Source organism: Equus asinus, chromosome 26, assembly GCF_041296235.1.
Source record: "Equus asinus isolate D_3611 breed Donkey chromosome 26, EquAss-T2T_v2, whole genome shotgun sequence".
NCBI lineage: Eukaryota > Metazoa > Chordata > Mammalia > Perissodactyla > Equidae > Equus > Equus asinus.
In genome coordinates this window covers 30,828,032-30,851,513 of record NC_091815.1, presented here as the reverse complement: position 1 = coordinate 30,851,513, position 23,482 = coordinate 30,828,032, and the positions used below count along the sequence as shown (strand labels likewise).

Genomic DNA, 23,482 nt, shown 5'->3' with positions numbered 1-23,482 from the left:
GAGGCATCCCAAAGGACAGTTTATTTACAAAATGCACCTACCCCTCCCCCCAGCAGGCAACGCAGGGGGAGGGGGCGGGGTCAGGGCCTCAAGTCTGAGACCGGGAGCGCAGGACGGGCGGGGCCTGGGCGGAGCCGGAAGGACGCAGGCCCCGCCCCCACGCCGACTCCCGGGGGATGGGGGTGCAGAGGCCGGCTCCCCTCCCCGGTCACGACCGCGTGTCCAGCCGGCTCATGTATTCCTGCAAGGCCTTCAGGCGGGCGTCTATCTCGGCCATGTCGGCCGCCTGGTGGTCCGAGCTGTAGTCTGCGACAGCAGGGGGCATGGGGCTGGGAGGGGCCTGAGCCCCGGGAGCTCGCGGCCAACCAGCGCCCTGGGCGCCATCCCAGCTCGCCCTGGGGCAGGTGGGGGGAGGAGGAGGCCCAGGCTCACCTTTGATGGGGACCCAGCCCCCTGAATGGGCCAGGCGTCTCTGATGGCGGCCGCGTTCCAGGGGCGTGGCCTTCTGCTGCTGGGGGAGGCACGAGGGGGTGAGGCACCCTCCCTCTATTCCTGCCCCCTACATCCTACCGGAAATTCTGAACCTAAGGACCTCAGAAAAAATGAAGGCTGACACCTAAGGGGCACTTCCTCTGTGCAAAATGACCTCCTCGCATCTGCCCCAGAACCCTTGACGTGAATAATCTAACCAACCCCACTTCACCGATAAAGAAATCGAGGCACGGAGAGCTAAGTAACTACCGTGAGTCAGACGTGACAGGATGGAGAGCCAGGTTTGAGATCCGGCAATTTGAGGCCAGAGCAGGTGCTCTGACCAGCGTCCTCTGCCCCCAGCATCCCCCCGACCTGGCTTCCGGTGGTGTCATGCCGCCCCACCTCCTCCAGGGCCCGAGAAGGACACGCACCCTGCTGGACCCGCTCCAGGTGGTGGGGCTGGGCGGCTTCCCGCGGCGGCCAGCGCTGGGGGAGGGAGGAATCAGGGACCATTGGGGGGTCTTTGGGCCCTCCCACCCCGCCCTCCGTCGTTTCAAGGCTCCAGCACCCAGTTTCCCCGCAGAAGACTGTTTCCAGTCTCCCCAGACACCCGCTGGAGGCGGTCGGTCCCCAGCCCGAGTTTTACCCTCTAGGCAGCGATTCCGAGAAATCCTCCAACTCGCTGCAGGAGCTGGCGGACGAGCCGCGGCTGCGCACACTGTCCACTAGGGGGAGAAGGACGCGCTGAGCCTCCGCCCCGCCCGCCGCCCCGCCCGCCCGCCGGCCGCGCTCCGCCCCGTTACCCGAGGAGCTGCGGTTCCGCGAGCGGGTGGCCGCGTCCCCTCGGCCGCTCACGGCGGCGGGGGCCCGAGTCTGGCGAGACCAGGAGATGGACGGGCCGTCCCCGCTTCCTCCGCTGCCCAGTCGGTTCCGCTGCTGCTGCCTGGGGAGCGGGAAGGAGACGCCCGCCTGTGCGCCCAACCAATATGGGGAAGGGCGGCGCTGCGCCCCCGGGGACCACAGCCAAGGCCGGTGACCCACCTGAGGTCACGTGGCCTAAGTAGGGAGAAAGCATGCGGAGTCACAGACCGTGCCAGGGCTGGGTGTCAGGTGAGAAGAGGGAGCCGCTAGGGGAAGGGGAGAGATGGAGCAGGCGACAGGTGATGGAGACAGGTGATGGAGACCGGGATAGATGAGGGCACAGGTCAGGGGACCAGGCAAAGGGGCGGGGTATGGGCAGGAGAGGGGAACTGCGCGCTAACTTCATCTTGATCTCTCTCTGCTTCTTCTCCTTGGCTTTCACAAAGGCTGTGGGGTCGAAACGGGGCACGCGACCACCTAGGACGGGGGCGGGGCGGGGGTGGAGAGAAGAGGAGGCGGGGTTACGGGATGGCTCCTCCGCGTTCCAGTCCGTTCCATCCCCTCCCACGGGCGCCCGGCACACACCTGTGGGCGAGGGCGAGGGGCGGGCAGGGCGGCCTCGACCCCGGCCTCCGCGGCCGCTCTCTCGGGAGGACGAGCGGGCGGCGCCGCGGCCACGCGACGTGGAGCGCTCCCGGGACGACGAGGCCCGATCCTCCCGGGCCGCGGGCGGCCCCACCGGCGGAGTCCGTCTCCTGCAGCCCAGGACGCACCGTCGGTTTCCCGCCGGCCAGGACACTCGCATCCCAAGCCCCTTCCCGGATCGAACCGTCTCCAAACCTTCAGGTCCAGCCCCCCATCATCTCCTAGCCGTTCCCGCCCTTGCACACCACCCTCATAGACACCTTCTCCCGGGCTCCACCCCTCTCGGAGCCCCACAGAGCCCCCTAGAAGAACCCGTCTATCACTTCCCTACATCCAGCACACCCCGTGCACAGGACCCTTCTTGAGGTGTCCCCCAGCGCCATGGAAACCATTCCCAATTTTCCACCACCCAGCCCCATAAATGCCAGAGGACCTGGTCCAGATCCCCATCTCCCGGGCCCCGCCCTCTCGCTCCACTAGACGCTCAGGCCCCGCCCCTTTCGGGTCCCCATCTGCAGGCCCAGCCTCCTGAGGCCGCCTCCAGCCCTGCCATCTCTCCACCGGCCCCGCCCACCGAACCCAGAGTACGTCCCTCTGTCCCATTCAGCCCCTTATGCCCCTCCTACCCCTCCATCCCCGCCCACTCTCAGGCCACCCGCCCCCTCCACGCTCCGGGCACCTCCCACGCCGGACGTCGGCCCCGCCCACCTGCCAGGCCCCGCGCCCGCCCCGCCCTCACCCCCTCCGGTACAGTGCCAGCTCGCTGCTGAGCGTCTTCAGCCGCGTGCGCAGGCTCCGCTCCGACGCCTTCGCTTCCTCCAGCTGCGGGGATGGAACAGGGGCGCAGAGGTCCCCACTGAGGCCGCGGCCTGCGCCCCCACGGCCGCCCCTCCGCCGCCCGCCCCCTCACCTCTTTGGCCAGGCGGCGGCACTCCTGGCCGCGGCGGCCGGCCCCGCGGGGCCCGAGGCCGCGCTCCTGCCGCAGCTCCAGCTCCAGGCCGCGCACGAGCGCGCGCAGGCTCTCGGCCTCCTGGCGCGCCGCGCGCCCGGCCAGCGCCTCCTCGCGGGAGCGGCCCAGCTGCGCCTCCAGCTCGCGCTTCTCGGACGCCAAGCGCGACACCCTGGGTGGAAGAGGGAGAGCCAGAGCTGGGGGGCGGTCCCATCATCCTCACCCCTCCGCGGGGCTGGGCACGCGCCGCTTCACCTCCCCCTTCCCATCCCTCCCAGCTGCCCCCATGGTCCCATCATCTCCCGTCCTCCAGCTCCTCCGCGTGAGGCCACATCACCCCAACCCATCCCACAGGGAGGGCACAGCCGTGTGAGTTCAAAATACGTCATCCATCCGTCCTTCTCTATACCCCTGAAAGCCTAGCCCTGAGCTCCTGGCCCCCGCCGCCTAGCTGGCCTCCCAGCTAGGTCTCACCGCCTCCCGTTCCCCAGAGGACTTTTTCTAAAATGCATGTCCGATCAGGTCATTACTGTGCTCAAAACCCTTCCTTGAGAAAAAGATCGACACACAAGGCTATTCGTTGCAGCACCATCTGTAATAGCAAAAGCGTGGAAACAACCGAAATGTGTGTCAACAAAGATAGTTGAGTTTCCAAACTGTAGAAAGGAATGAAGATCTCTATATCCTGTCACCAAATGACGGCCAGGATGTACATTTAAAAACAGTGAAGCACAATGTTCATTACGTCTCTTTATGTGAAAGAAAAGAGGGGAATTATAAGTTATACATGTTCATATTTTCAAAAATATATAAGGATAAATCAAAAACTTTAAAAAGTAGGTTACCGATGACGAAAGGAGGAACAGAGGTGGCAACAGGGCGACAAGTTGGACCCCTCTGAATGTACCCTCTTTTTCAGTTTTGACTTTGGAACTACAAAAATAGTTTACATACATGAATTTTAATAAAAACAATCCCTAAACATTTTAAAAGTGGCTCAAAAAGATCTAAGTGTAGGGGCTGGCCCTGTGGCCGAGTGGGTAAGTTCGCGCGCTCCGCTGCAGGCGGCCCAGTGTTTCTTTGGTTCAAATCCTGGGCGCGGACATGGCACTGCTCATCAAACCACACTGAGGCAGCGTCCCACATGCCACAACTAGAAGGACCCACAACGAAGAATATACAACTATGTACCGGGGGGCTTTGGGGAGAAAAATGGAAAAAATTTTTAAAAAATCTTAAAAAAAATAAAATAAAATAAAAAAGATCTAAGTGTATGTCAAACTCGGTGGCATACTGGAGTATTATATCAAGTCACAAAAAAGCCTTCATTTTAGCAAGTAGGACAGAGCCTAAGGACAAAATGAACTGGAAATAAGTCTTAAACTTCATTCACTACTCTTATTATTAGCAGTTATCTTGGTATTAGGAGGAAGCAAATAATAATTATGCTATTATTACTAGAAACTAAGATTTTCAGCATGAAGAAAGACATACAAATCAACGAGGTAGAGAAGCACAGACATCATTTTTCTCTTTCTAAAAATGTGTCTACTTCCTGGCTCTTTCCACCCAAAAAGGCCTAAAAGCAACGTCAACCTAATGGCAATGAGCACCCCTAATGACCAGACTGTGGTCTCTAAATACAATTTCCCACTAAAAGAAACTGGAGCTCCTTGGAAAAATTACTTATACCAGTTCTGAGGCTGGAAAGGCACAAGAACATCTGGGACATCTTGACATGCGAGAAAACATGGAAGTCATCAAAGATGACTGGGGTCATTTCAAAAGGACCAACATGTAGGAGATAACACGAAGGTGTTCCTAGAGGCTGAAGATAACACAATATTAGCATCAGAAAGAACACCTGCAATGATAACGGACTAAAGCACACCTGTATAGGCTGAGTAACACCCTCCCAAAATACATCCATGTCCTGATCCCTAGAACCTCCGAATATCACCTTATACGGCAAAAAAAAAAAGACTATAGATTTGATTAAATTACAGACCTTGAGATGAGATTATTCTGGATAGAGTGAGCCCTAAATATAATCATGAGTGTCCTTATACAACAGAGGCTGAGAAAGACTAGACACAGAAGAGGAGAAGGCAATGTGACCCAGAGGCAGAGATTAGAATGATGTGGTCATGGCGAAAGAATGACAGAAGCAACCAGAAGCTGAAAGAGGCAAGAAATGGCTTCTCCCCTAGAGCCTCTGTGGGAGCACTGCCCAGACGACACCTTCATTCAGCCCAGGGAACGGGACTTCAGACTTCGGGCCTCCAAAACTTGAGAGAATAAATTCCTGTTGTTTTACGCCACCAAGTTCATGGTAGTTTGCCACAGCAGCCATAGGAAACCAACATAACATCAGTTAAGTTTAAATTCATGAGTTCATCATACTAAAAACAAAACCAAACTCATTGATCTCCATGGATGAAGTGAGGGAACCAACTCATTATTCTGAAAAAAGTTAAATAAAGGAAAAAAATCAAGCATTGATCATGCCTTTACCATAGGAAATGTACCTCAGAGGAACCAAATAGTTGATGAGAGAATGCTTTTCTTTCTTTCTTTCTTTCTTTTGGTGAGGAAGATTGGCCCTGAGCTAACATCTGTTGCCAATCCTCCTATTTTTGCTTGAGGAAGATTCACCCTGAGCAACATCTGTGCCAGTCTTCCTCTATTTTATATGTGGGACGCCACCACAGCATGGCTTGATGAGTAATGCGTAGGTCCACACCCGGGATCCAAACCCATGAACCCCAAGCTGCCAAAGCAGAGCATGCAAACTTAACCACTACGCCACCAGGCCAGCCCCAGGAAAGAATGCTTTTCTTTATTGAAGAATTCCAGCTAACAAAAGCAAAAAGAATTCTAGAATTAGATCATTACCCATTTCCAACCCCTAATGAAAAATCTATCTAGGACTGATCATCAATAGCTGCTAAAACTATATATTAACACAGCTGTTCCTACTTTGCCTGAAAATCAACATCAATTACAGATCTGAAAAACAAACAGACACCCACATTTTTGGTAAAACAGTGAATTTACTTTTTGCAGTCAAGAACAAGACAAGGATGCCACCTATCACTGCTTCTTCTCAACATTGTATTGGAGGTCTCAGCCAGTGCAATAAGTCAAGAAAAACAAATGAAAGCTAAGGATTGAGAAGGAATTAAAAAAACAGTCCTTTGCAGATGAAATGATTATAGACATTGAAAATCAAAAAGAATCTACAGATAAATTATTAGAACTAATAAGCTGACTGAAGTTACTAGATACAAAATCAATATCAATTCTACAAACATCAATATGGTTTATATTTAACGTAAATAAACCATTAACAAAAGCATCCAAAGATGGCAAAAATCTACCAAAAAGTGGGATGCAACAACATTATTGAGACATTAAATAAGACCTAAATAAATGTAGAGAGATGCTCTGTTTACAGATTGGAATACTCCCTAGGAAAATGTCTCTCCCTGAATCGTTCTGTAGAGTCAATGGGATACCAAGAAAAGTTCCAACAGTTTTATGTGTTTGTCTTGAAAAACCTCTTGATTCTAAAATTTATATGAAAATACACATTGGCAAGAATAACCCAAAAATTCTTGAAAAGAAACAACGAAAGGAAGAGAACTTGTTCTACCCAATATCAGACTAATTATAAAGCTACAGTAATTATAACAGTGCAGTGCCGGCACAAGGATAAACAAATCAGGGACTGCAGAGCACAGAACCTCAACTATAGATAAACAAAACGTGTGATAAAAGTGACAAGAGGGAAAGGATGCTCTTTTCAATAAACAGCATTGGGATGACTGACTAGCCATATGAAAAAAATACGAAGGGACATCTACCTCACTAAAAACCAATTCCAGGTGGATGGTAGATATAGTGAAAAGCGAGACACAAAGAACTGTAGAGGATGATATAGGAGGATGTCTTCATGACACTGGGAGGAAGGGACTGCTAAGACAAGACATAAAAATTACTCACTGTAAAGAAAAAATGTATAAATTAGTCTACATAAAAATTAAGAACCTGTTTATTGAAAGGCACTAGGATGAGAGCAAAAAGGCCAGCTATAAGGGCGGAGGAGCTTTCTGAAACACAAAATTAACAAAGGGCCCAGACTGTATGAAGAACTCTTGGAAATCAATGAGAAAAAGAGGACCACAAGCAAAACAGACAAGATAGGAGAATAGGCAATCACAAAGGAGGAAATGCAACCCCTCGGTAATTAGGGAAATGCAAATTACAAGTACCAAGAGAAGCCACAAAACGTTATAAGCACTCTGACAAGCAGTCTGGGTTTGGCATTATCTAGTAGCTTAAAGATACATATGGCCTAAGGAAAAGCAGCTCCACTCCTGGGTGTCTCCCCAGAGACACATGCTCATTTACACGGAGATGCACGTCCAAAGTACTCTGTGTGCACGCAGGTGGGTGTCACAGACCCAAATTGGAAATGACCAATTTCCATGGGATGTTTACTTAAACTGTGGCAGACTCCTTCAATGAGATAATATTCAGCAATGAAAATGAGTGAATGACAGCTACATGAAACAGCATAAATCAATCTTAAATATGTTAGGCAAAATTATCCAGATGCAAAAATCCAGGACATAATCATTTCACTTATATAAAGGGCAAACAGAGAAAACTAAGTTATATTGTTTAAGGATACATAATTTCGCAGCAACACCAGGAAGAAAGCAAGAGAGTGAGAGTCAGAGCATTTGGGACAGTGGTGACCTGGGGGCGAGGCGGGGGGAGGTGTCTCTCCTGGGAAAAGCCTTTCAATTTCTGAACCTGGTAGTTAGACGGATGCTGGCTTTATGACAACTTGTAAAGCTGTACATCTGCATTTTATACTCTTTATTTTGTGTGTACGGCTTTTCGCGATATGAAAGTCAAGTAGGAAGAAGCCTGACTTGCAATGTCACAAAGTTCCAGCAGCCCAGCAGAGGTCCACCGTCACCCCCGAGAGCCTGATGGAAGTGCTCCGTCTCGGGGGCAGCAGGAACACAGGGATTTTTCAAAGCTCCCCAGCTGATTCTAATGTGCAGCCAGGGTGAACCGCCGCTGGGCTGATGGGCGCTTTATAAGACAGGGATCCAGCTGTCAACATCGGAACTCATCAGCCCCAACGCCCCGTGACAGTAGGCAAGGACACAGCACCACCGAGGATGGTGTCTCGCCAAACACCTGACTCTGATTAGCCTATAGGTTTAATAACCATGGAAAGAAAATCAGCAAAATCCAGATGGTGGGAAACTCCACCGGACAAATAATCTGGCTTCTTCCACAAGTAAGTAGCGCAAAAAAAGGGGGAGATTGTAATCAATTAAAAGGGATTTGAGAAACGCATCCATAAACTGCAATGTGTGGCCATATGTGGATTCTGAGTCAACACAAGCCAATTCCAAAAAGACATTTGCCAAATAATGAGAGAAGGGTCAACACACACACACTGGGGATCAGATGACATCAAGGAATTTTGTTAATTTTGCTGGATGTGATAACAGAGCTTGTGTTTCTTTTTAAACGTCTTTATATGTTAAAGACACATACTGAAGTGTTTACAGAGAAGAAATGATGTCTGCAATTTGCTTCTCGGGAGTGGAGAGCGTGGACGAAACAAGATGGACACAAAGTGGATGACCATGGAAGCTGGCGCATAAGTACAAGCGCGTTAGAATTGTCCACTTTTGCGAGTCTGGAATTTTTCCTAATAAAATTTTTTTTTAGTCTATGGCTTCCCCACGCTCTCCAGGGAGCTTCCCATTCAGCCCCTTCCGGCTGACTTCCCTCCTCCCCTCCTCTCCTCCCCGCTCCCTCTCCCACAGTGCTCCAGCCAAGCTCCTCTTTGCAAATGTGATTCCCGCCTTCCAGAACACTCTCTCCTCCTCCTCCGTGGCAGGAATGACTCCACTCATCCTTCAAACATCACCCTGAGCCAGACTAGGCTGGGTCCCTCCGTTCTCTGCTCTCCGGCCCTCTGCACCTTCCCTCCTAGCTTCCTAGATGGCATTTAGCGTTGTGTCTGTTTTCTGTCCAGACCCTCACTCCGTGCCACGTCTCCAGCTGTCCGGTCACTGTGGAGGAACCTGTGCTGACTGTGTCCAATTCTCCTCCACTTATCACAGATGGGTGACCTCGGGGAGCCGCACTTCACACCTCCAGGAAGTGGGAGGATAACAGCTACCATTCAGCGGGTAGGGGTCCATGAAGAGCGCTCAGACCATCTCTGGCACTGCGTGAGGGCTCAGTAAACACTAACTGGTGCCGGCAGGGTGCCTGGCGCACAGTGCAAACTCGATAAACGCTGGATGAATAAACAAATGAACCTTGGGGTCTTCCCAAACTCCCTAACTCCACACTGGGAGGAGGGAGAAGCCACTGGCCAGCTGCAGGAGCGCAGGGCAGAGGGCGCCACCTTGTGGCCAGCCTGGGGGAGACACACACTCTTTCTCAAGACTCAAGGGCAGATCCTAAGAATGACCTGAGGATGAAGGTCATCCTGCCTGCCAGGGGAGCACAGCCAAGCTCCTCCAGGAAGACCCACAGGGTTCCCCAGTGCCGTGGGCTCCCTCCCACTCCCGGGACAGGAGAAGGCTGGTCCTCTCTGTCGGCGCTGAGCACTCAGTCCTGCAGTGAACAGTGGCTGGGGAACCACCAGATTCAAGGTCTAGCCTGGCCATATTGCTCCCTGTGCGACCCGGGGCAAGCTCTCTAACTTCTCTGGGCCTCCATTTCCTCCTCTGGAAAATGGGGATGATAGCGGTGCCTAATTCATGAGGATTCAAGGAATTAAATCCTACAGCACAGAGCAGAGGCCCTGGCACACAGTTAAATGCTCAACAAACATTAGCTACTGGTGGTATTATTATTACTAAAAATAGTATTAGCCCTCCCCAGTGGGCAGGGCCTCCTCCAGGCGAGCCGGAGGCCCCAGTTCAGCTCCCCACAACCCTCTGCACCCAGCAGACCTCAGTGAACAGGCCAAGAGCCTCTGTTTTGCCCGCTTCACTCTCTCCATCCCGTCTCACCACATGCTGCCTCATACAAGGCCTTTGCACATGCCGTTCTCTCTGCCCGGAACACCCTTCCCCACCCCCTCTGCCTGCTCCACCCCAAGACCCCAGCAGGTTCCTGTCCCAGCAGCCCAGAGCACAGGCTCCCTTTCCTGCATAACCCCATCTCCATCTGCAATGACACACCCAGCGGCGATGTGACCAACATCTACGTGCCCCCTGAGCTGGCCACCACGGGGGGCAGGAGGGGGCTAGCACAAAAGGGGCGCTGAACATCGCCCTAACTCCCAGCCCGTCTTTGCACACGTTCCCTTTGCCTGGAACAGCCCCCCTTACCAGGCAGGGTCCCCCGCCCTGCCCACTCTGAGTCTTCGCTACCTACAGACAGCTCTGTCTCCCCCACTGGACTGGGAGGCCCAGGAGGGCAGGCCCAGGATGGTCTCGGTCACCACCGTGTCCGCAGAACCACCCACCCCAGGCGAGCACGGAGGAGGGGCTCAGAATTAATGGTGGGTGAATGAAGACGGCCACCCTACCTACAGGGCTGAGACAGGGCCGTCACAGCGCGTGACGGGATGCACCCCCAGAGCCCCCACCCCGCCCCTCCCAGACTCACTGCTCCCGCAGGTGCCAGATCTCCGTCTCCCGGGTGTCCCGAGTGTCCTGGCCATCCAGCCCTCGAAGGCGGCCCAGCTCCTCCTTCAGCGAGCGGATGACGCGCTGCAGGACCACGGGGTCCGGCTTGCCCTGGTACGGGAGGGGCAGCGGGTAGTGAATCCTGAGAAGGAGGATTAGAACCGTGGCGTCTCAGAGGCCAAGAACCATGCCGAGGGCAGCCGTCAGACCCTGAGAGCCTCAGAGAACGCTCAATTCCAGGAAGCTCACACCCGCAGCTTCAAGCCCCACCCGGGGCCTCATACGCCGTGCACCCGTCAGCCCCCCAAGACCCTCTTCAGTAGCAATTTAGGGACCACTGGGATGGATGGCCCTGGGGGAACTTCCTTGTCACACACTGCTGGTGGAGTGGACGCTGCTGTCATGCGACTTGCAGCCAAGCACAGCCTAGCTCAGATTCCACAGAGGGAGACTCTAGGCCAGGTTCAGGGTCACCCCTTGGCTGGGGGAGGCAGGACGCCTCGATTAACTGCCCCATCAGATGCTATTCAGAGATCGATAACTTGCCACTAGGAGCTATTAGCAAGCGGGGCAGACACTGCCGCCCGGCTATCCAACAGCCATTCCCAACTCCCACCTCCCTTGCTGCCTCCCACTGTCAAGGCTAGAAAGCCAGATATTCATTTTCCCGGCTTCCCTTACATGTGACCACTTCTGACCAAATATTGTGGGAAAGGACATGTGAGCATTTCTGGGCAAATATTGTAGGACATCTGCTGGGAGTCTTCCGGGAACACTTTTTTTCTGATAAAAACAGTAGATGCAAATAGCAAGCACAGCCCTGTTCCTCTTCCTCTTACTTTGATACAGGTGCAATGCCGGAAGGTCCAGCAGCCATTATGTGCCCATGAAGAGCTAAGGATGAGGTCAAAAAGCCAACAAATTAAGGATGACAAAAGAAAAAAAACAGAAGGAGCCTGAGTCCCTAATGAAACTGTTGAGTGACAGCCACCTACATAGACGTCTTGTTTAAGGCACTGGTGATGGCTATTCTGCTACTCGGTGGCCAAACACGATACAAACATCAACACTGAAGATGCCAAAGGCAAGGCTTAAGCAACCTCCCCACCGTGCCCCGGGCACCAGCGGCTCCCGAGGCCTCGCCCATCCTCTCCCACCGGCCCGCCAGCCCGGCCTGGAGCCAGCCCCTGGCCCCACCTGTCAAACTCCACGGAGTAGATGAGGATCAGGTAGCGTTTGGAGTTGAGCTGAGCCGACCTCGAGGCCAGGGCACCCGGGCGGCCCCCCATCTTGCGGTTCCTCAGGGACTCCAGGTCCGTGTAGGTCAGCAAGTCCAGGGTGACCGACTCACTGCTCTGTCGGGAGAGGGGAGGAGGAGCTGCCTCGTGGCCATACCCAGAGCACACACGCCACACACCTGGGCCACCACTCGCCATCCTCTGGGCTAGTTAGGCCTACCTACGCGGAGGCCCATGGTCAGGATGGCCCTGTCCCAGGTGCTAGCACAGGATGTCATCACAGGGAGAAACCAGAAAGAACCTAAAAGCTCAACCACAGGGGCAGCTCAGTGCTGTGGCTCTCCAAGTGTTATCTGCAGACTCCTGGGGGTGCCTGTGGCCCTTTCAGGGAGTCCATGAGGTCAAAACAATTTGCATAGGAGGCCAGCCCCATAGCCAAGTTGTCAAGTTTGCAAGCTCCACTTTGGCAACCCGGGGTTCACCAGTTCAGATCCTGGGCACAGACCTCGCACCGCTCATCAAGCCAGGCAGTGGCAGCGTCCCACAGAGAAGAACCAGAAGGACTTACAACTAGGAAATGCAACTATGCACTGGGGCTTTGAGGATTTTAAAAAAAAAAAAAAAGAGGAAGATTGGCAACAGAAGTTAGCTCAGGGCCAATCTTCCTCACCAAAAAAAAAAAAGAACAAAAACAAAAACTCACTGAATATTAAAAAAAAAATTTGCACAGTAATACTAAGATGCCATTTGCCTTTTTTGCTATGTTGACATTTGCATTGATCGTGCAACAGTAATGGTGAGTAAAACTGCTGGTGCCCATTAGTAGAAATCAAGCCAGTGGCATTAAATGTACAAGCAGTCGTTGTATTCTCCATCACCACGCAGTGTCAGTGGGTGGCCGGGAGGGAGGGAAAAACAAACATGCAAACAAATCAATCAACCAGAGGAAATGAAGCGTAGGAATGGGCCTGATGAAGCTGTAAAAATTATTACTTTTATTGAATCTGGACCCTTGAGTCTACAGCCTTTTATTCCTGTGTGTGACAAAATGGGAAGGGCGCCTCCCACAGCAAACCAGAGCATGATGGTCGTCCCAGGAGAAGCTCTTGTGCCATCGGGTTTCGAGCTAAACCAGCCACTTCTTCAGGGAACGCTATTTTGACTCGAAACAACGACTGACAGACAAAACCATGGGTATTCAAACTCACAAGTTTGGCAGGCATTTTCTCAAAAATGAACAAAGTGAGTCTGTCACTTCAAGAAAAACAGCTAGCCGTATTTGTTGCCAATGATAAAATTCAAACTTCAAAGCGAAAATGAGAGTTTTGGACAGCCTTTCCCCGCCACCGTGCGCCTGAGTGACAGCTTCTCAAAGCCGAAAGACTTGCCCGGGGAGATAAGTGAGGATATGAACAGACGTGACTTCCCGATACCGTACAATGAGGTGTGTCAACATTGGGAAGAGCTGCACAGTTGAGTGAACATTAGTTCCCAAATGAGCGACCCGTGACGTTACAAAATGGGCAAAAGACCCAAGCAAACTGCAAGACACCTCAACAGATTTTAACGTCACAGAACGCAAAAAGTTTACCGATATGGTTTCAGATTCCACAGTGCAACAAACCTTTAAGAAACGACCACCTGTCCAGTTTTAGTGCGTTAGCAAAGACAGATATGCATGATTATCGGAAAAAGCTATGAAAGGATTCCCCTTTCCTTTTCCTTTTTCTGTGTGAGGCACATTTTTCTGCATCTACTTCAACCAAAACCTATCACAACACACGGAATGCAGAAGCACAGAGAGAATCTAGAAGTTTCCTGCTAAGCTAGACATTAAAGAGATTTGCAAAAAGGTAAAACAATGCTACATTTCTTCCTGATTTTTTTTGTTTTAGAAAATTTACTTTTTATTAAAATGTGATTTAGGTTAACATAGAACAGATTTATTATCGTTATTTTTAAATGAATTCCTAGCTTTAAATTTTTCTCAGTTTTAAGTTCTAACATGGCAAACCAATATTGACAGCTATAATCTGCATCAACAAAGCTCTGTGGTGTCCTCAATAATTTTGAAGAGTATAAAGGGGGCATGAGACCAAAAAGTTTGAGAATCTCTGGGTCAGATAAACCACGATGCATAGGTATGATGGAATAGTAAGCAACAACTAACAAGGACGACAAACTCAAAAGTTGATAATGACAATAAAAATAGACAATACTGTACAGCACATACTATGAGCTGGGCACTATTCTAAGCTTTTTATGTGTAACTTATTTAATCTTCACAACACTATGAAACAAGGACTACAATCGTCCCCACGTTACAGATCGGGAAACTAAGGCCTGGAAGGGAAGTAACTGGGCCAGGCTCTTAGCTAGTAAGTGGCAGTGGTAAGTCTGAATTCAGAGTCCGTGCTCTTGGCCTTTATGCTATTCTGCTGATAGATACTGAAATGTTAACAGTCTGGGGTGGGGGACACAAAGGGGATCACGAAGCCCCGGTACATAGCTGTACATCCTAGCTGTAAGTCCTTCTAGTTCTTCTATGTGGGACGCCACCACAGCACGGCTTGATGAGCGGCGTGCAGGTCTGTGCCCAGGATCTGAATTGGCGCACCCCAGGCCACCAAAGCAGGGCGCACAAACTTAACCACCCCACCACCGGGCCAGCCCCAGGACTCTCACTTTCTAAGTCACACATTACTATTATCACAATTTTGTGAGTGCATAGTTTATCTGTAATCAGCAAAATAATGTAGTTCCTAGCTTCAAAATGACGTCTAAACAGCATCCCTGTCATTTTAAGTTCCAACCTGGTTTTTTTTTTCCTATTAATACTTTTAACTGCTTGACATTATGTGTTCTTTCAGCTGTCTGTCTCTCCCACTAGAATGTCCGCTTCACGAAGTCAGGAATTTTGTCTCTTGTGTCCCCTGCTGCATCCCCAGTGCCAACAACAGTGCCTGGCAGACTGCAGATGCTCAGGAAACAAAATGAACGATTCGCTATATTCACTGATGCGACAAAATGTTTATGAAATATTGCTGCATCTTTTAAAAGCAGGTTACGGAGGCCTTTGGGAGATCTATCAACTATATAAAATTATAGATCTGCAAATACACGCACACACATACTCACAAATGCACAGAGAAATGGAGAAATGGCTGGAGTGATTGTCACCAAAATAGTAACAAAACATGAACAGGACTGAGTATTAAGAGTGGAGTGATTTTTACTTTCTTCTTCACATTTCTCTATGACTTGAATTTTCTAAGTGAGAATAACTATTATTAGAATAAGTCATTTACATTTGGGGAAAAAGAAGACAGAAAGACAGCCCTGTCCCTTCAATGAAAGAGAAGGTCTAGGGTCTTGTATACATCAGATGGGCCTCTACCCCCCCAGGGGTCCAGGGGCCGGAAACCTCCTCCAGCCCCCAACCCTGGCCCCTACCTGAGTGAGGGCCGACTCCAGCATGTTACAGAAGATGTTGAACTGTTTGAAGTTCCCTGTCTTGTGAGTCAAATCTTCGATGACTGGGTAAGGGAGAAAAGTCCTTCCTGAGGTCTGACCACCTGCTCAGCCCAAGAGCAATGCATCCAAGCTCTCCAGCTTTCCCCAACTCCGGGGCCTCTGGCCAGAGGAACGAGCCCTACACCCCCTCCCCACCTTAGTTTCTGGTCAGGTAGAAGAGGCAGGTGGCAGGATCCTGGCTGGCCTCATCTTCTGGGAGAAGCTGATCCGGGGGGAGGACAGGCCAGCCCACCCAGGCAGGCACACTCACAGCTGGCATCGAACTCGCCCCGCCACTGGTCAGCTGTCATGCGGTCCTCCACCTCCAGCTCCAGCACCTGTCCAGACACCACCACCCGCACGGCGTGCTCCACGCCCCGGAAGACGTAGTCCACCTGCAGGCCGGCTGGCTGGTCCATGGCCAGTGTCACTGGAGAAGGGGAGGAGACAGAGACCCAGAGGGGCTGAGAGCCCAGGCTTAGGAGCTGGAAGGCCAGAATTCATATCCTGGCTCCACCATTTACCAGCTGTGGCACTTTAGGAAAGAGACTTTACTTCTCTGGGCCTCAGTTTCCTCATCTGGAAAATGGATATAACAATGGCACCTACCTCATAGAGTTGTCATACGGATTAAATCGGACAATATACATAAAAACACTTAAAAGTGTGCCCTGCACAGTGCTATGCCCAATACATGCTGGCTAAAAGAAAATATGATTTCCAACAAGAGAATCATGATTCATACTATCGATTATTAATTGATGAGTCCTTACACTCACTACATATTTATTATTCATTCATTCATTCATTCAGCAAATGTTTGTGGAGAAAAATCTAGCTGGAAAGGAGGACAGAGAGGATTGAGGTCAGGTGGGGCACAGATTTCAAACAGAGGATCAGGGCGGGCCTCCCTGAGGAGCTGACATTTGGGCAGAGAATGGAAGGAGGTCAGAGAGCGAGGCACATGGCTGTCTAGGGAAAGCGGTCCCAGTCAAGAGAACGGCCAGTGCTCTCCATTATCAATGACACCCTGAAAGCATTCACACCGAATTCCTAATTGATTTTATTAATTAGTTCTGTCGTCAGCCTAAGTACCTTCTCGTAGCCAATACAGGACTACACACTGTTGGTTCCAGCAGGAGCCGGAGGAGAGGGCCAGGCCTCTGCCCTCGCCTGGATCCCGGGGATGGTTCAGAGTGGGAGCCCCAGGCTGCGTGGCTCAAATCCACGTTCAGCTATGTGCGCACACACGGGCAAGTCATAAACCTCTCTTGGAACCAGATTCTTCATCTTTAAAGCATGTGCCATCCTGGGTGCTGGGGATATGATGAGAAACCAGACTATGTCCCCATGCTCGAGAGGGTGGCAACAGGCAGAGGTAGAAAAATGTCAAGCAGTGGGGAAAGGGGGTGCTGGGGTGGGGGTTGCCCTTTTAGCCAAGGTGGCCAGGAAGGCTTCTCCCAGCAGAGGCCTGGAGGGAGGGAGGCAGAAGGTGACCATCCTAACACACCGCAAGCACTCCACACATACTGGCATCATCATCCCTATTATTATTACCTTGTTGTTGTTTCTGAGCTTGAAAGGGGCTACAGAGATAAGACAAGCCCATTCGCTGCCCCAGTGCACAGATGGGGAAACTGAGGCTCAGCAAGAAAAAGGGCCCTCTCCAGAGCCCCAGAGCTGCTCCAAAGACAGGGCCACCCAGGGCTGCACCCAACCCAGATCATGGGGACCCCTCCAATGCTTGGTCTCCTTCTCTCTCCATCATCTCTTTTAGTCTGCTCACTTTCCCCAGGAAGTCCTTCCTAAAGTCTGATTTGTCGTTGTTAGTGACATCAAGTTGATTCCTACTCCTAGCGACCCACCCTGTGGACAGCAGAGTGGAGCCCTGCTTGGCCTTTCTGTGCCATCCTCTCCCCTTCCAGCGCTCTATCAGACATGCTCTGCTTCTATTTATAGGGTTTTCATGGCCAGTTTTTTCGGAAGTCAGTGGCCAGATCCTTCTTCCTAGTCTGTCTTAGTCTGGAAGCTCCACTGAAACCTGTCCGCCATGGGGGACCCTGCTGGCATCTGAAATCCCAGCTAGCTTTCAGCATCCCAGCAACACGCAGCCCCCACAGTGTGACGACCAACAGGCACGGGGTGTGGGTCCCTGACCGGAACCGACCCCGGGCTGCGGCAGTGAGAGCCCCAAATCTTAACCACTAGACCCCCAGGGCTGGCTAAAATCTGATACTGGAAAATATAATATTGCGAGGCAGAAAAAGACGAGCCCTGAAACTCTAGGTCAGTGATTGTTACCTTTTTAGAGCCCTTGAGCGCTTGAGAATCTAAGATCTCTGAAGTCTCCCCAAATAGAGGAATAGGCCCATAACCTTTTGCAAGTAATTTCAGGGGCTCCCAGATACCACCCCCAGGCCCACCCACAGATCCCCTTACTCAAAGGCCCAAGGATAGGCGCCTGAGCCTCAAATGTCCTGACAGGCACCGCTCTGTCTCCTGACCCAAGCTCTTAACATTATTGGGGGGAAGGGTCTTTGGTGCTTTGGAGGTGCTAATGAAATGTGGAGACATCTTCCTCCAGAAAATTCATACTCTCGCAATCGAGCTTTCCTTCTCTAAAATTCAGAGGTCGAGGTTAATAATCCCTGACCTATCGGCAGACAAACCCCTCCCCCCCAACGTGGGTGCCAGGCAGCACTGGCCCCGCCCCACTGGGTTCCTAGACCCCGCCCACAGGCCACGCCTTAGGCGCGTGAGCCAATCAGCGGTCGCGCCGTGCCGGTCACCAAGGCACAGGAAGCAGCAGCGGAACACCTGAGGATCCGCTCCGCTTCACGCGTGGTACCCAACTCCCGGGAGAAGAGAGAACGGGCCCGCCGCAGGCCCCCACCTAAACCCCCCCTTTCTCACCCCAGAATAGCAGCCGCATCCAACTGCCCTGATGTTTATTAGCCTCCACCCGAAACCCCACATATTAAGCCCCTGAATATTCTCCCCGAATTCAACCCTCCCCTTACACACGTACCTCCCTCACCTCCACAAACTTTGGCCGCTCCCTGTCTCCTCCCCTTCCCATTCCCTCCTCTAAGCAGGTCGTGAGCGCTCAACAACTACTAACGGAATAAATTCCACACTCCTGCCAGCCTGACCCCTCCCTCCCTGACCCCAGCTCCCCATCACTCACTCCCCGCACGGCCTCGAGATTCTGGGCTCCCCTTCCCCTCCCCTCTGCAGCACCTCCCTCCCTCCATATTCCAGCCCCGCCTCGGTCATGCTAGTTCTCAAACCAGCCCCTCCTCCACTCCCCTCCCCAAGTCACTTATTTCCATCCGGCTCTCCCAGATTGGGGGTGGGGGGCACACTCCCCCTCTCCTACGCCAGCCCCCATGTTCTTCTGGGGTTCCCCCCATATTCCACCTGAATTTTGCTCCCTCCCCATTATCCGCCTGGATTCTGACTGCATATTCGCCCAAGGTGCTACTCCACACACACCCCATTTTCAGCTGTATTCCATCGCCCGTCTATTTCACCTGGATTCTGTTCCCTCCTAAATTCTATGTAAACCCCCTCTCCCCCACACACATTTTCCACCTCTCTTCCCTGCGGAGAGCCTTCCCTCAACACCCGCCCCCATTCCCTCCGCCCCCACCCCCCACCGACTCTATCCCCCCCCCCCATCCTGGTCGCTATTTCCGTTCCAGTCCCTAGTCTCTCCCAGCTCTTCTTCTCCTCGATCCCGCGTCCCAGCCTTGCCTTCAATGCCCCGCCCTCGCCAACCCATGACATCACCACCTCAAAGGGGCGCGCTCTGCGCGGACACCCCAGCGCCCCACTCTGGCCCACGCAGCTGACCCTGGTTCTCGGGCCTCATGCCATCACGGCTTCAGCACACACACACTCAAGTATCCAGCCCCCAGCCCTCTCTCTCTCATCTTTCACTAAGGTGACCCTCTCTCCATTTCCAGCGTTCCGTCACTGTCCCCGGTTCTGCCTCCCAAATTGCACTCCTGGGATATTTCAGGTTTCACAGCCTTCACCCCAGAGCCAGAGCTGAGGTCCTCCACGCTGGGCTCCCCAAAAACAAATCCGCATCACCATCTCCCACAGCAGACATGGATAAATCACCACCCGAGGAGCCCCCCACCCCTGACGGTTGTTTTCCCCTCTCTGCAGCGCCCCTGCCCCCCACCACATATGCCAGCCCAGCCATGACCCAGCTGGACTCCCCAGCGCAGCGTACCCCCCCTTCACATACACACACATGCCTGGCCTGAGGGACCCCTCCTGGCCCCCATTCTGAGCTCGCCTCCCCACCATGTGGGTGAATTTGAGCTGGACAGAACCCCTCCTCCTTGGCCCTGCACTCACCCAGAACACAGACCGGAGCCTTCCGCAGTGTGCCCCTGGAATGCACAGACACAAAAGCCCTTTAGGACACCCCACAATCCGGACCTCCACAGTGCACACGGCAGCCCGCCCCCTCCCCAGGGTATCCAAACCCCCTCCCTCACTGTCCCTCAAGTGCTTTCTGCCTTAGACAGGGACAATGCACAGCTATAACCAGTGACTCACCCTTAATTCTGCTCTCTGGTCGGGGCCGTATCATCCCCCATTTTACAGAGGAGGAAACTGAGGCTTGCCTAGGATCCCGCAGTGAGGGACTGGCACGTTTGTCCCCCTACTCATTACCCAGCTGCCCTTCCCTGACCGCCTTGCGTTTCCTCTCATAACTCTCTGCTCCTTTCCCTCTCAACACTAATCCAAACGGGGCCTCACACCTTAAACAGGGCACACACGGCAGGCTGGGCACTCCTGGGTTCAGATCCCGGCCCTACCACTCACCACAATGCGACCCCAGGCAAGGCACTTACCCTCTCGGGGCCCTTCCCCATCACTAAAGTGGGGACGATAAGAGCTCCCACCTCACAGGATCGTTGTAGGGGTTAAATTAGTTAATACATAAAGGTGTTTCAACAGTGCCTGGCACTCGCTCAGCTGTTACCATCTGTGCAACCGGCTGAGGATTAGTTGACACACCAGGAGCCCGTGAGGGCAGAGCCATTGTGATCATTCCTGTATCTTCAGCATCCTGGCCCTGGCACCGTTCGGGGGCTGCTTGTGAATTAATGTGCGACACCAGGAAATGGGGTTCTAGGCACCAGAGATACAGCCAAGGTCTTCTCCCCTCAGCGCACTCCTTGTCATCCTCCAGGTCTCAGCTCCAAGGTCCCCTCGTGCAGGAAGCCCTCCCTGACTCCCAGGCTGGGTGAGGGGCTGTCTCCACACCACAGCGTCCCCAGCACTGCCCAGCACAGGGCTGGACAAAAAGGAGGAGTTTAATGATGAGAGCTCCAGCCCAAGCCCTGAACCAGCCTGTCTCTCAAAGTGAGGGTCGCACCCACACAAAAAGTGGAGGAGGACTGGCACAGATGTTAGCTCAGGGCAAATCTTCCTCGGCAAAAAAAAAAGAAGTGAGGGTCGCAGACCTTCAGCATCACCACAGATGCTAGATGAAAACGCAGGATCCTGGGCATGGTTCCAAACCTACAGAAGGGGAATCTTGGGGCGTAGGCCTAGGAATCTGCATTTCCCACCCCGACTTACCCCCCCCAACCCCTCAGCCCCCCTCCCAGCACTAACTAAAGCTGAGATCTTCCGCCCTTAGGCACCACAATCTGCCCAGTTTATTACCCCATCTAGACCCCACCACCCAACCCAAGACCCTCGCAGCTCAACAACCCTGCCCTATACCACAGGGAGACCCCCAAGAAATGGTAGTAAGGGTGGTATATGACAAGTAACACCATGTAAGGACCTATGTGCACTTCTAGGGGCTGAGTTCTGTCCACGTGGAGCCAACACTCTGGGGGTGGGGGGTGTCTAAGAAACTGAGTGGATATAAACAAACACTAATACATGTCACCTAGTGGTAAGTGTTACGAAGAAAAAATAAAACGAGGGGGTGAAGGGCCAGGGAGTGACAGGAAGTATTTTAGTTTGGGTGGTCAGCGAGGGCCTGTCTGCAGAGCTGCCATCTGAACAGAGACCTGAAGGAGGTGAGGAAGAAGCCCTGTAGACATCTCGGGGCAACGTGATCCAGACAGAGGGAACAGCAAGTACAAAGGCCCTGAGGTGGCAATGTATTTGCTACGTCTGAGGGACAGCAGGAGCCCAGGGTGCTGAAGCAGAGTGAGCAAAGGGGGGATGGTTGGAGTCAAGGGAGGACTGGAACAGGGGAGAAACATATCTGACTTTTGTTTTCACAGGATGTCCCTGACTGTGGGGTCAAGGGCAGAGGCAGGGAGCCCATGAGGAGGCCACCGCAACAGACCAGGTAAGAGCAGGTGATGGCTTGGATCAGTCGGTAAGCAAGGGAGGCGGTGAGACCCGGTTGGATTCCGGGTGTGCTTTGAAAGGCAAGCCAATGAGATTTGCTATGCAGGTGAGAGAAAAAGCACGAGTCAAGGACAACTCCAGGGTTTTTGTCCCGAGTACCTCGAAGAAGGGAACTGCCATCCACTGGGTTTGGAGGTTGAAGGCGGGGAACCACAAGTTGGGTTTGGGACAAGTGTTAAAAGTCCAGATAGCAGTTGGACTTTCAAGTGGAGAAGAGACGGCCACTGATACATGGCTCTGGAGTTCAGGGGAGAGATCCCGACTGGAAAGATCGCTATGTAAAAGACCATCGAAGCCAAGAGGGGGGGAGGCCACTCGGTGAGCGGTCAGAGGAGAGCCCAGGTCATTCTACCGGAGATGAAGCTGAGGCACAGAGGGGTAAACGACTCTGACAGCCAAAGCCACCGTGATGCTGGACGGCAGGCCCAGGGGCAAAGCCAACATTCAAACGCGGGCAACCCAATGCCAGAGCCCACGCTCTTAACCACGGTACGGTTGCTAGGGAGTTCCAGAGTTAATCCACATAACACGCTTGGCAGGTGCCTGGCACAGTCAACGCTACGCCATCACACCTCACCCCTGGAGGTCCCCCTCCCTCCCTCCCTCCTCAATGTTGCTTCTTCATACGCCCTCCACCCAAATCAGAGCCGATCACTCACCGCGGGGACCTCTACCCCTCCACACCGCGCTCTAACAACCCTCTGTCCTAAACCCCCCCAGGAAACCGTAAGGCTGTATAACAAGGGCATTTCTAAATTCCACCACCTGCCGTCTCCAGCTTTCCCCCTTAAAGACACCCCCCGCGAAATCCAAAATCCCTCCGACTCACACACTGCGCTCGGCCTCAAACCCCTCATTAGAGCGCCCACCAGTGTTAAAGGGCGCCCCCCCCCGACGCCCACACCGCCGGGTCACCCTCTCCCCCAGGGCACCCCCTCCCCCCGGCCAGCCGCCCGTGCCCGCGCACCCGCCGCTCTCGCCGCCTCTCACCTTCTTCTCCGACACCCCTCCTAGCTAGCGGTTCAACCGCCGAAGCTCCGGCCCCGCCCCAGGATCCGGCCTTCCGGCTTCTGATTGGCTCTGGCTCAGACGCAGCCAAGTTCCCATTCGTCAAAACAGACGCTCGTCACTCTGTCCCGCCCCCAGGGAAGAACCCGCCCTCCAAAGCTTACAATTGGCCAACTCGGAAGAGCGGTTCCGAAATCGGTGGGGTCGTCGGGCTCCTGTCCAATCGCTACTGGATAATCACTACTGCCAGTCATATAAGGAGGGTTGGCCCCAGGAGAGGGAGCGATCCCGGAAGTAGGCCCTTGGCTCCGCCCACCACCCCCTGCGGCGCATAGGCCGCGCCCAAAAGGAGGGGAGTCCTTAGCGGAGAGAGTCGGGCGCGCATGCGCACAGGAAGGTCATGGCCGCAGGTCCGGAAGCTGCGGAAATGTTGTCAGCGTAGACATGGGTTGACGTTTATCCTCGCTCAGGGCGTAGCAAACCTGCGCTAAGCACTTTGCAGACCTTGGCTTACTGAAAGTTAAGAACAACTCTGTAGTGGAGGCTCTATTGTGTTCCCATTTTGCCATTAAGGAGACAGGCTCAGAGAAGTCCAACCACTAGCCTGGGGTCACACAGCTTGAGAACGACTCCTATTTCGAGTCAATGAGTCATCAACAGGGAGAATACAGCTTATAAGAATTCTATGGAATTTGATGCCGGAGTAGAGGAAG

The 23,482-nt window shown here is 53.0% G+C and overlaps 1 protein-coding gene across 16 annotated transcripts; it reads right to left on the bottom strand.

Annotated features, from left to right (window-relative positions):
• Positions 1-7: 7 nt before the first annotated feature.
• Positions 8-22,820, bottom strand: CCDC61 (coiled-coil domain containing 61). Of its 16 annotated transcripts, none has more exons than XM_070498456.1 (15): positions 22,729-22,761; positions 19,734-19,768; positions 15,519-15,792; positions 15,303-15,385; positions 11,809-11,966; positions 10,592-10,753; positions 2,891-3,101; positions 2,720-2,802; positions 1,921-2,090; positions 1,737-1,812; positions 1,278-1,417; positions 1,121-1,199; positions 906-960; positions 433-511; positions 8-306 (listed from the first exon to the last, which is right to left on the bottom strand). In XM_070498456.1, the coding sequence occupies exons 4-15, from the start codon at positions 15,324-15,326 to the stop codon at positions 209-211; spliced, it is 1,335 nt and encodes a 444-aa protein (XP_070354557.1). In that variant the 5' UTR covers positions 15,327-15,385; positions 15,519-15,792; positions 19,734-19,768; positions 22,729-22,761; the 3' UTR covers positions 8-208. The 16 variants fall into 16 exon arrangements, 14 of the variants coding, with proteins under 14 accessions (XP_070354557.1, XP_070354551.1, XP_070354549.1 ...); XM_070498450.1 differs by having other exon boundaries at positions 433-508; positions 15,634-15,792; positions 22,729-22,755; XM_070498453.1 differs by having other exon boundaries at positions 35-306; positions 742-960; positions 22,752-22,808.
• Positions 22,821-23,482: the final 662 nt, after the last annotated feature.

Excerpts from the sequence above, each read along its gene's own strand:
- CCDC61 (XM_070498444.1), bottom strand. The coding sequence starts at position 15,781 with ATGGACCAGCCAGCCGGCCTGCAGGTGGACTACGTCTTCCGGGGCGTG. Across the intron at positions 2,091-2,719 it reads CTGGCACTGTACCGGAGGGG|GAGACGGACTCCGCCGGTGG; the intron begins GTGAGGGCGGGG and ends CCTGGGCTGCAG. Across the intron at positions 307-432 it reads GGGCTGGGTCCCCATCAAAG|ACTACAGCTCGGACCACCAG; the intron begins GTGAGCCTGGGC and ends CTGCTGTCGCAG.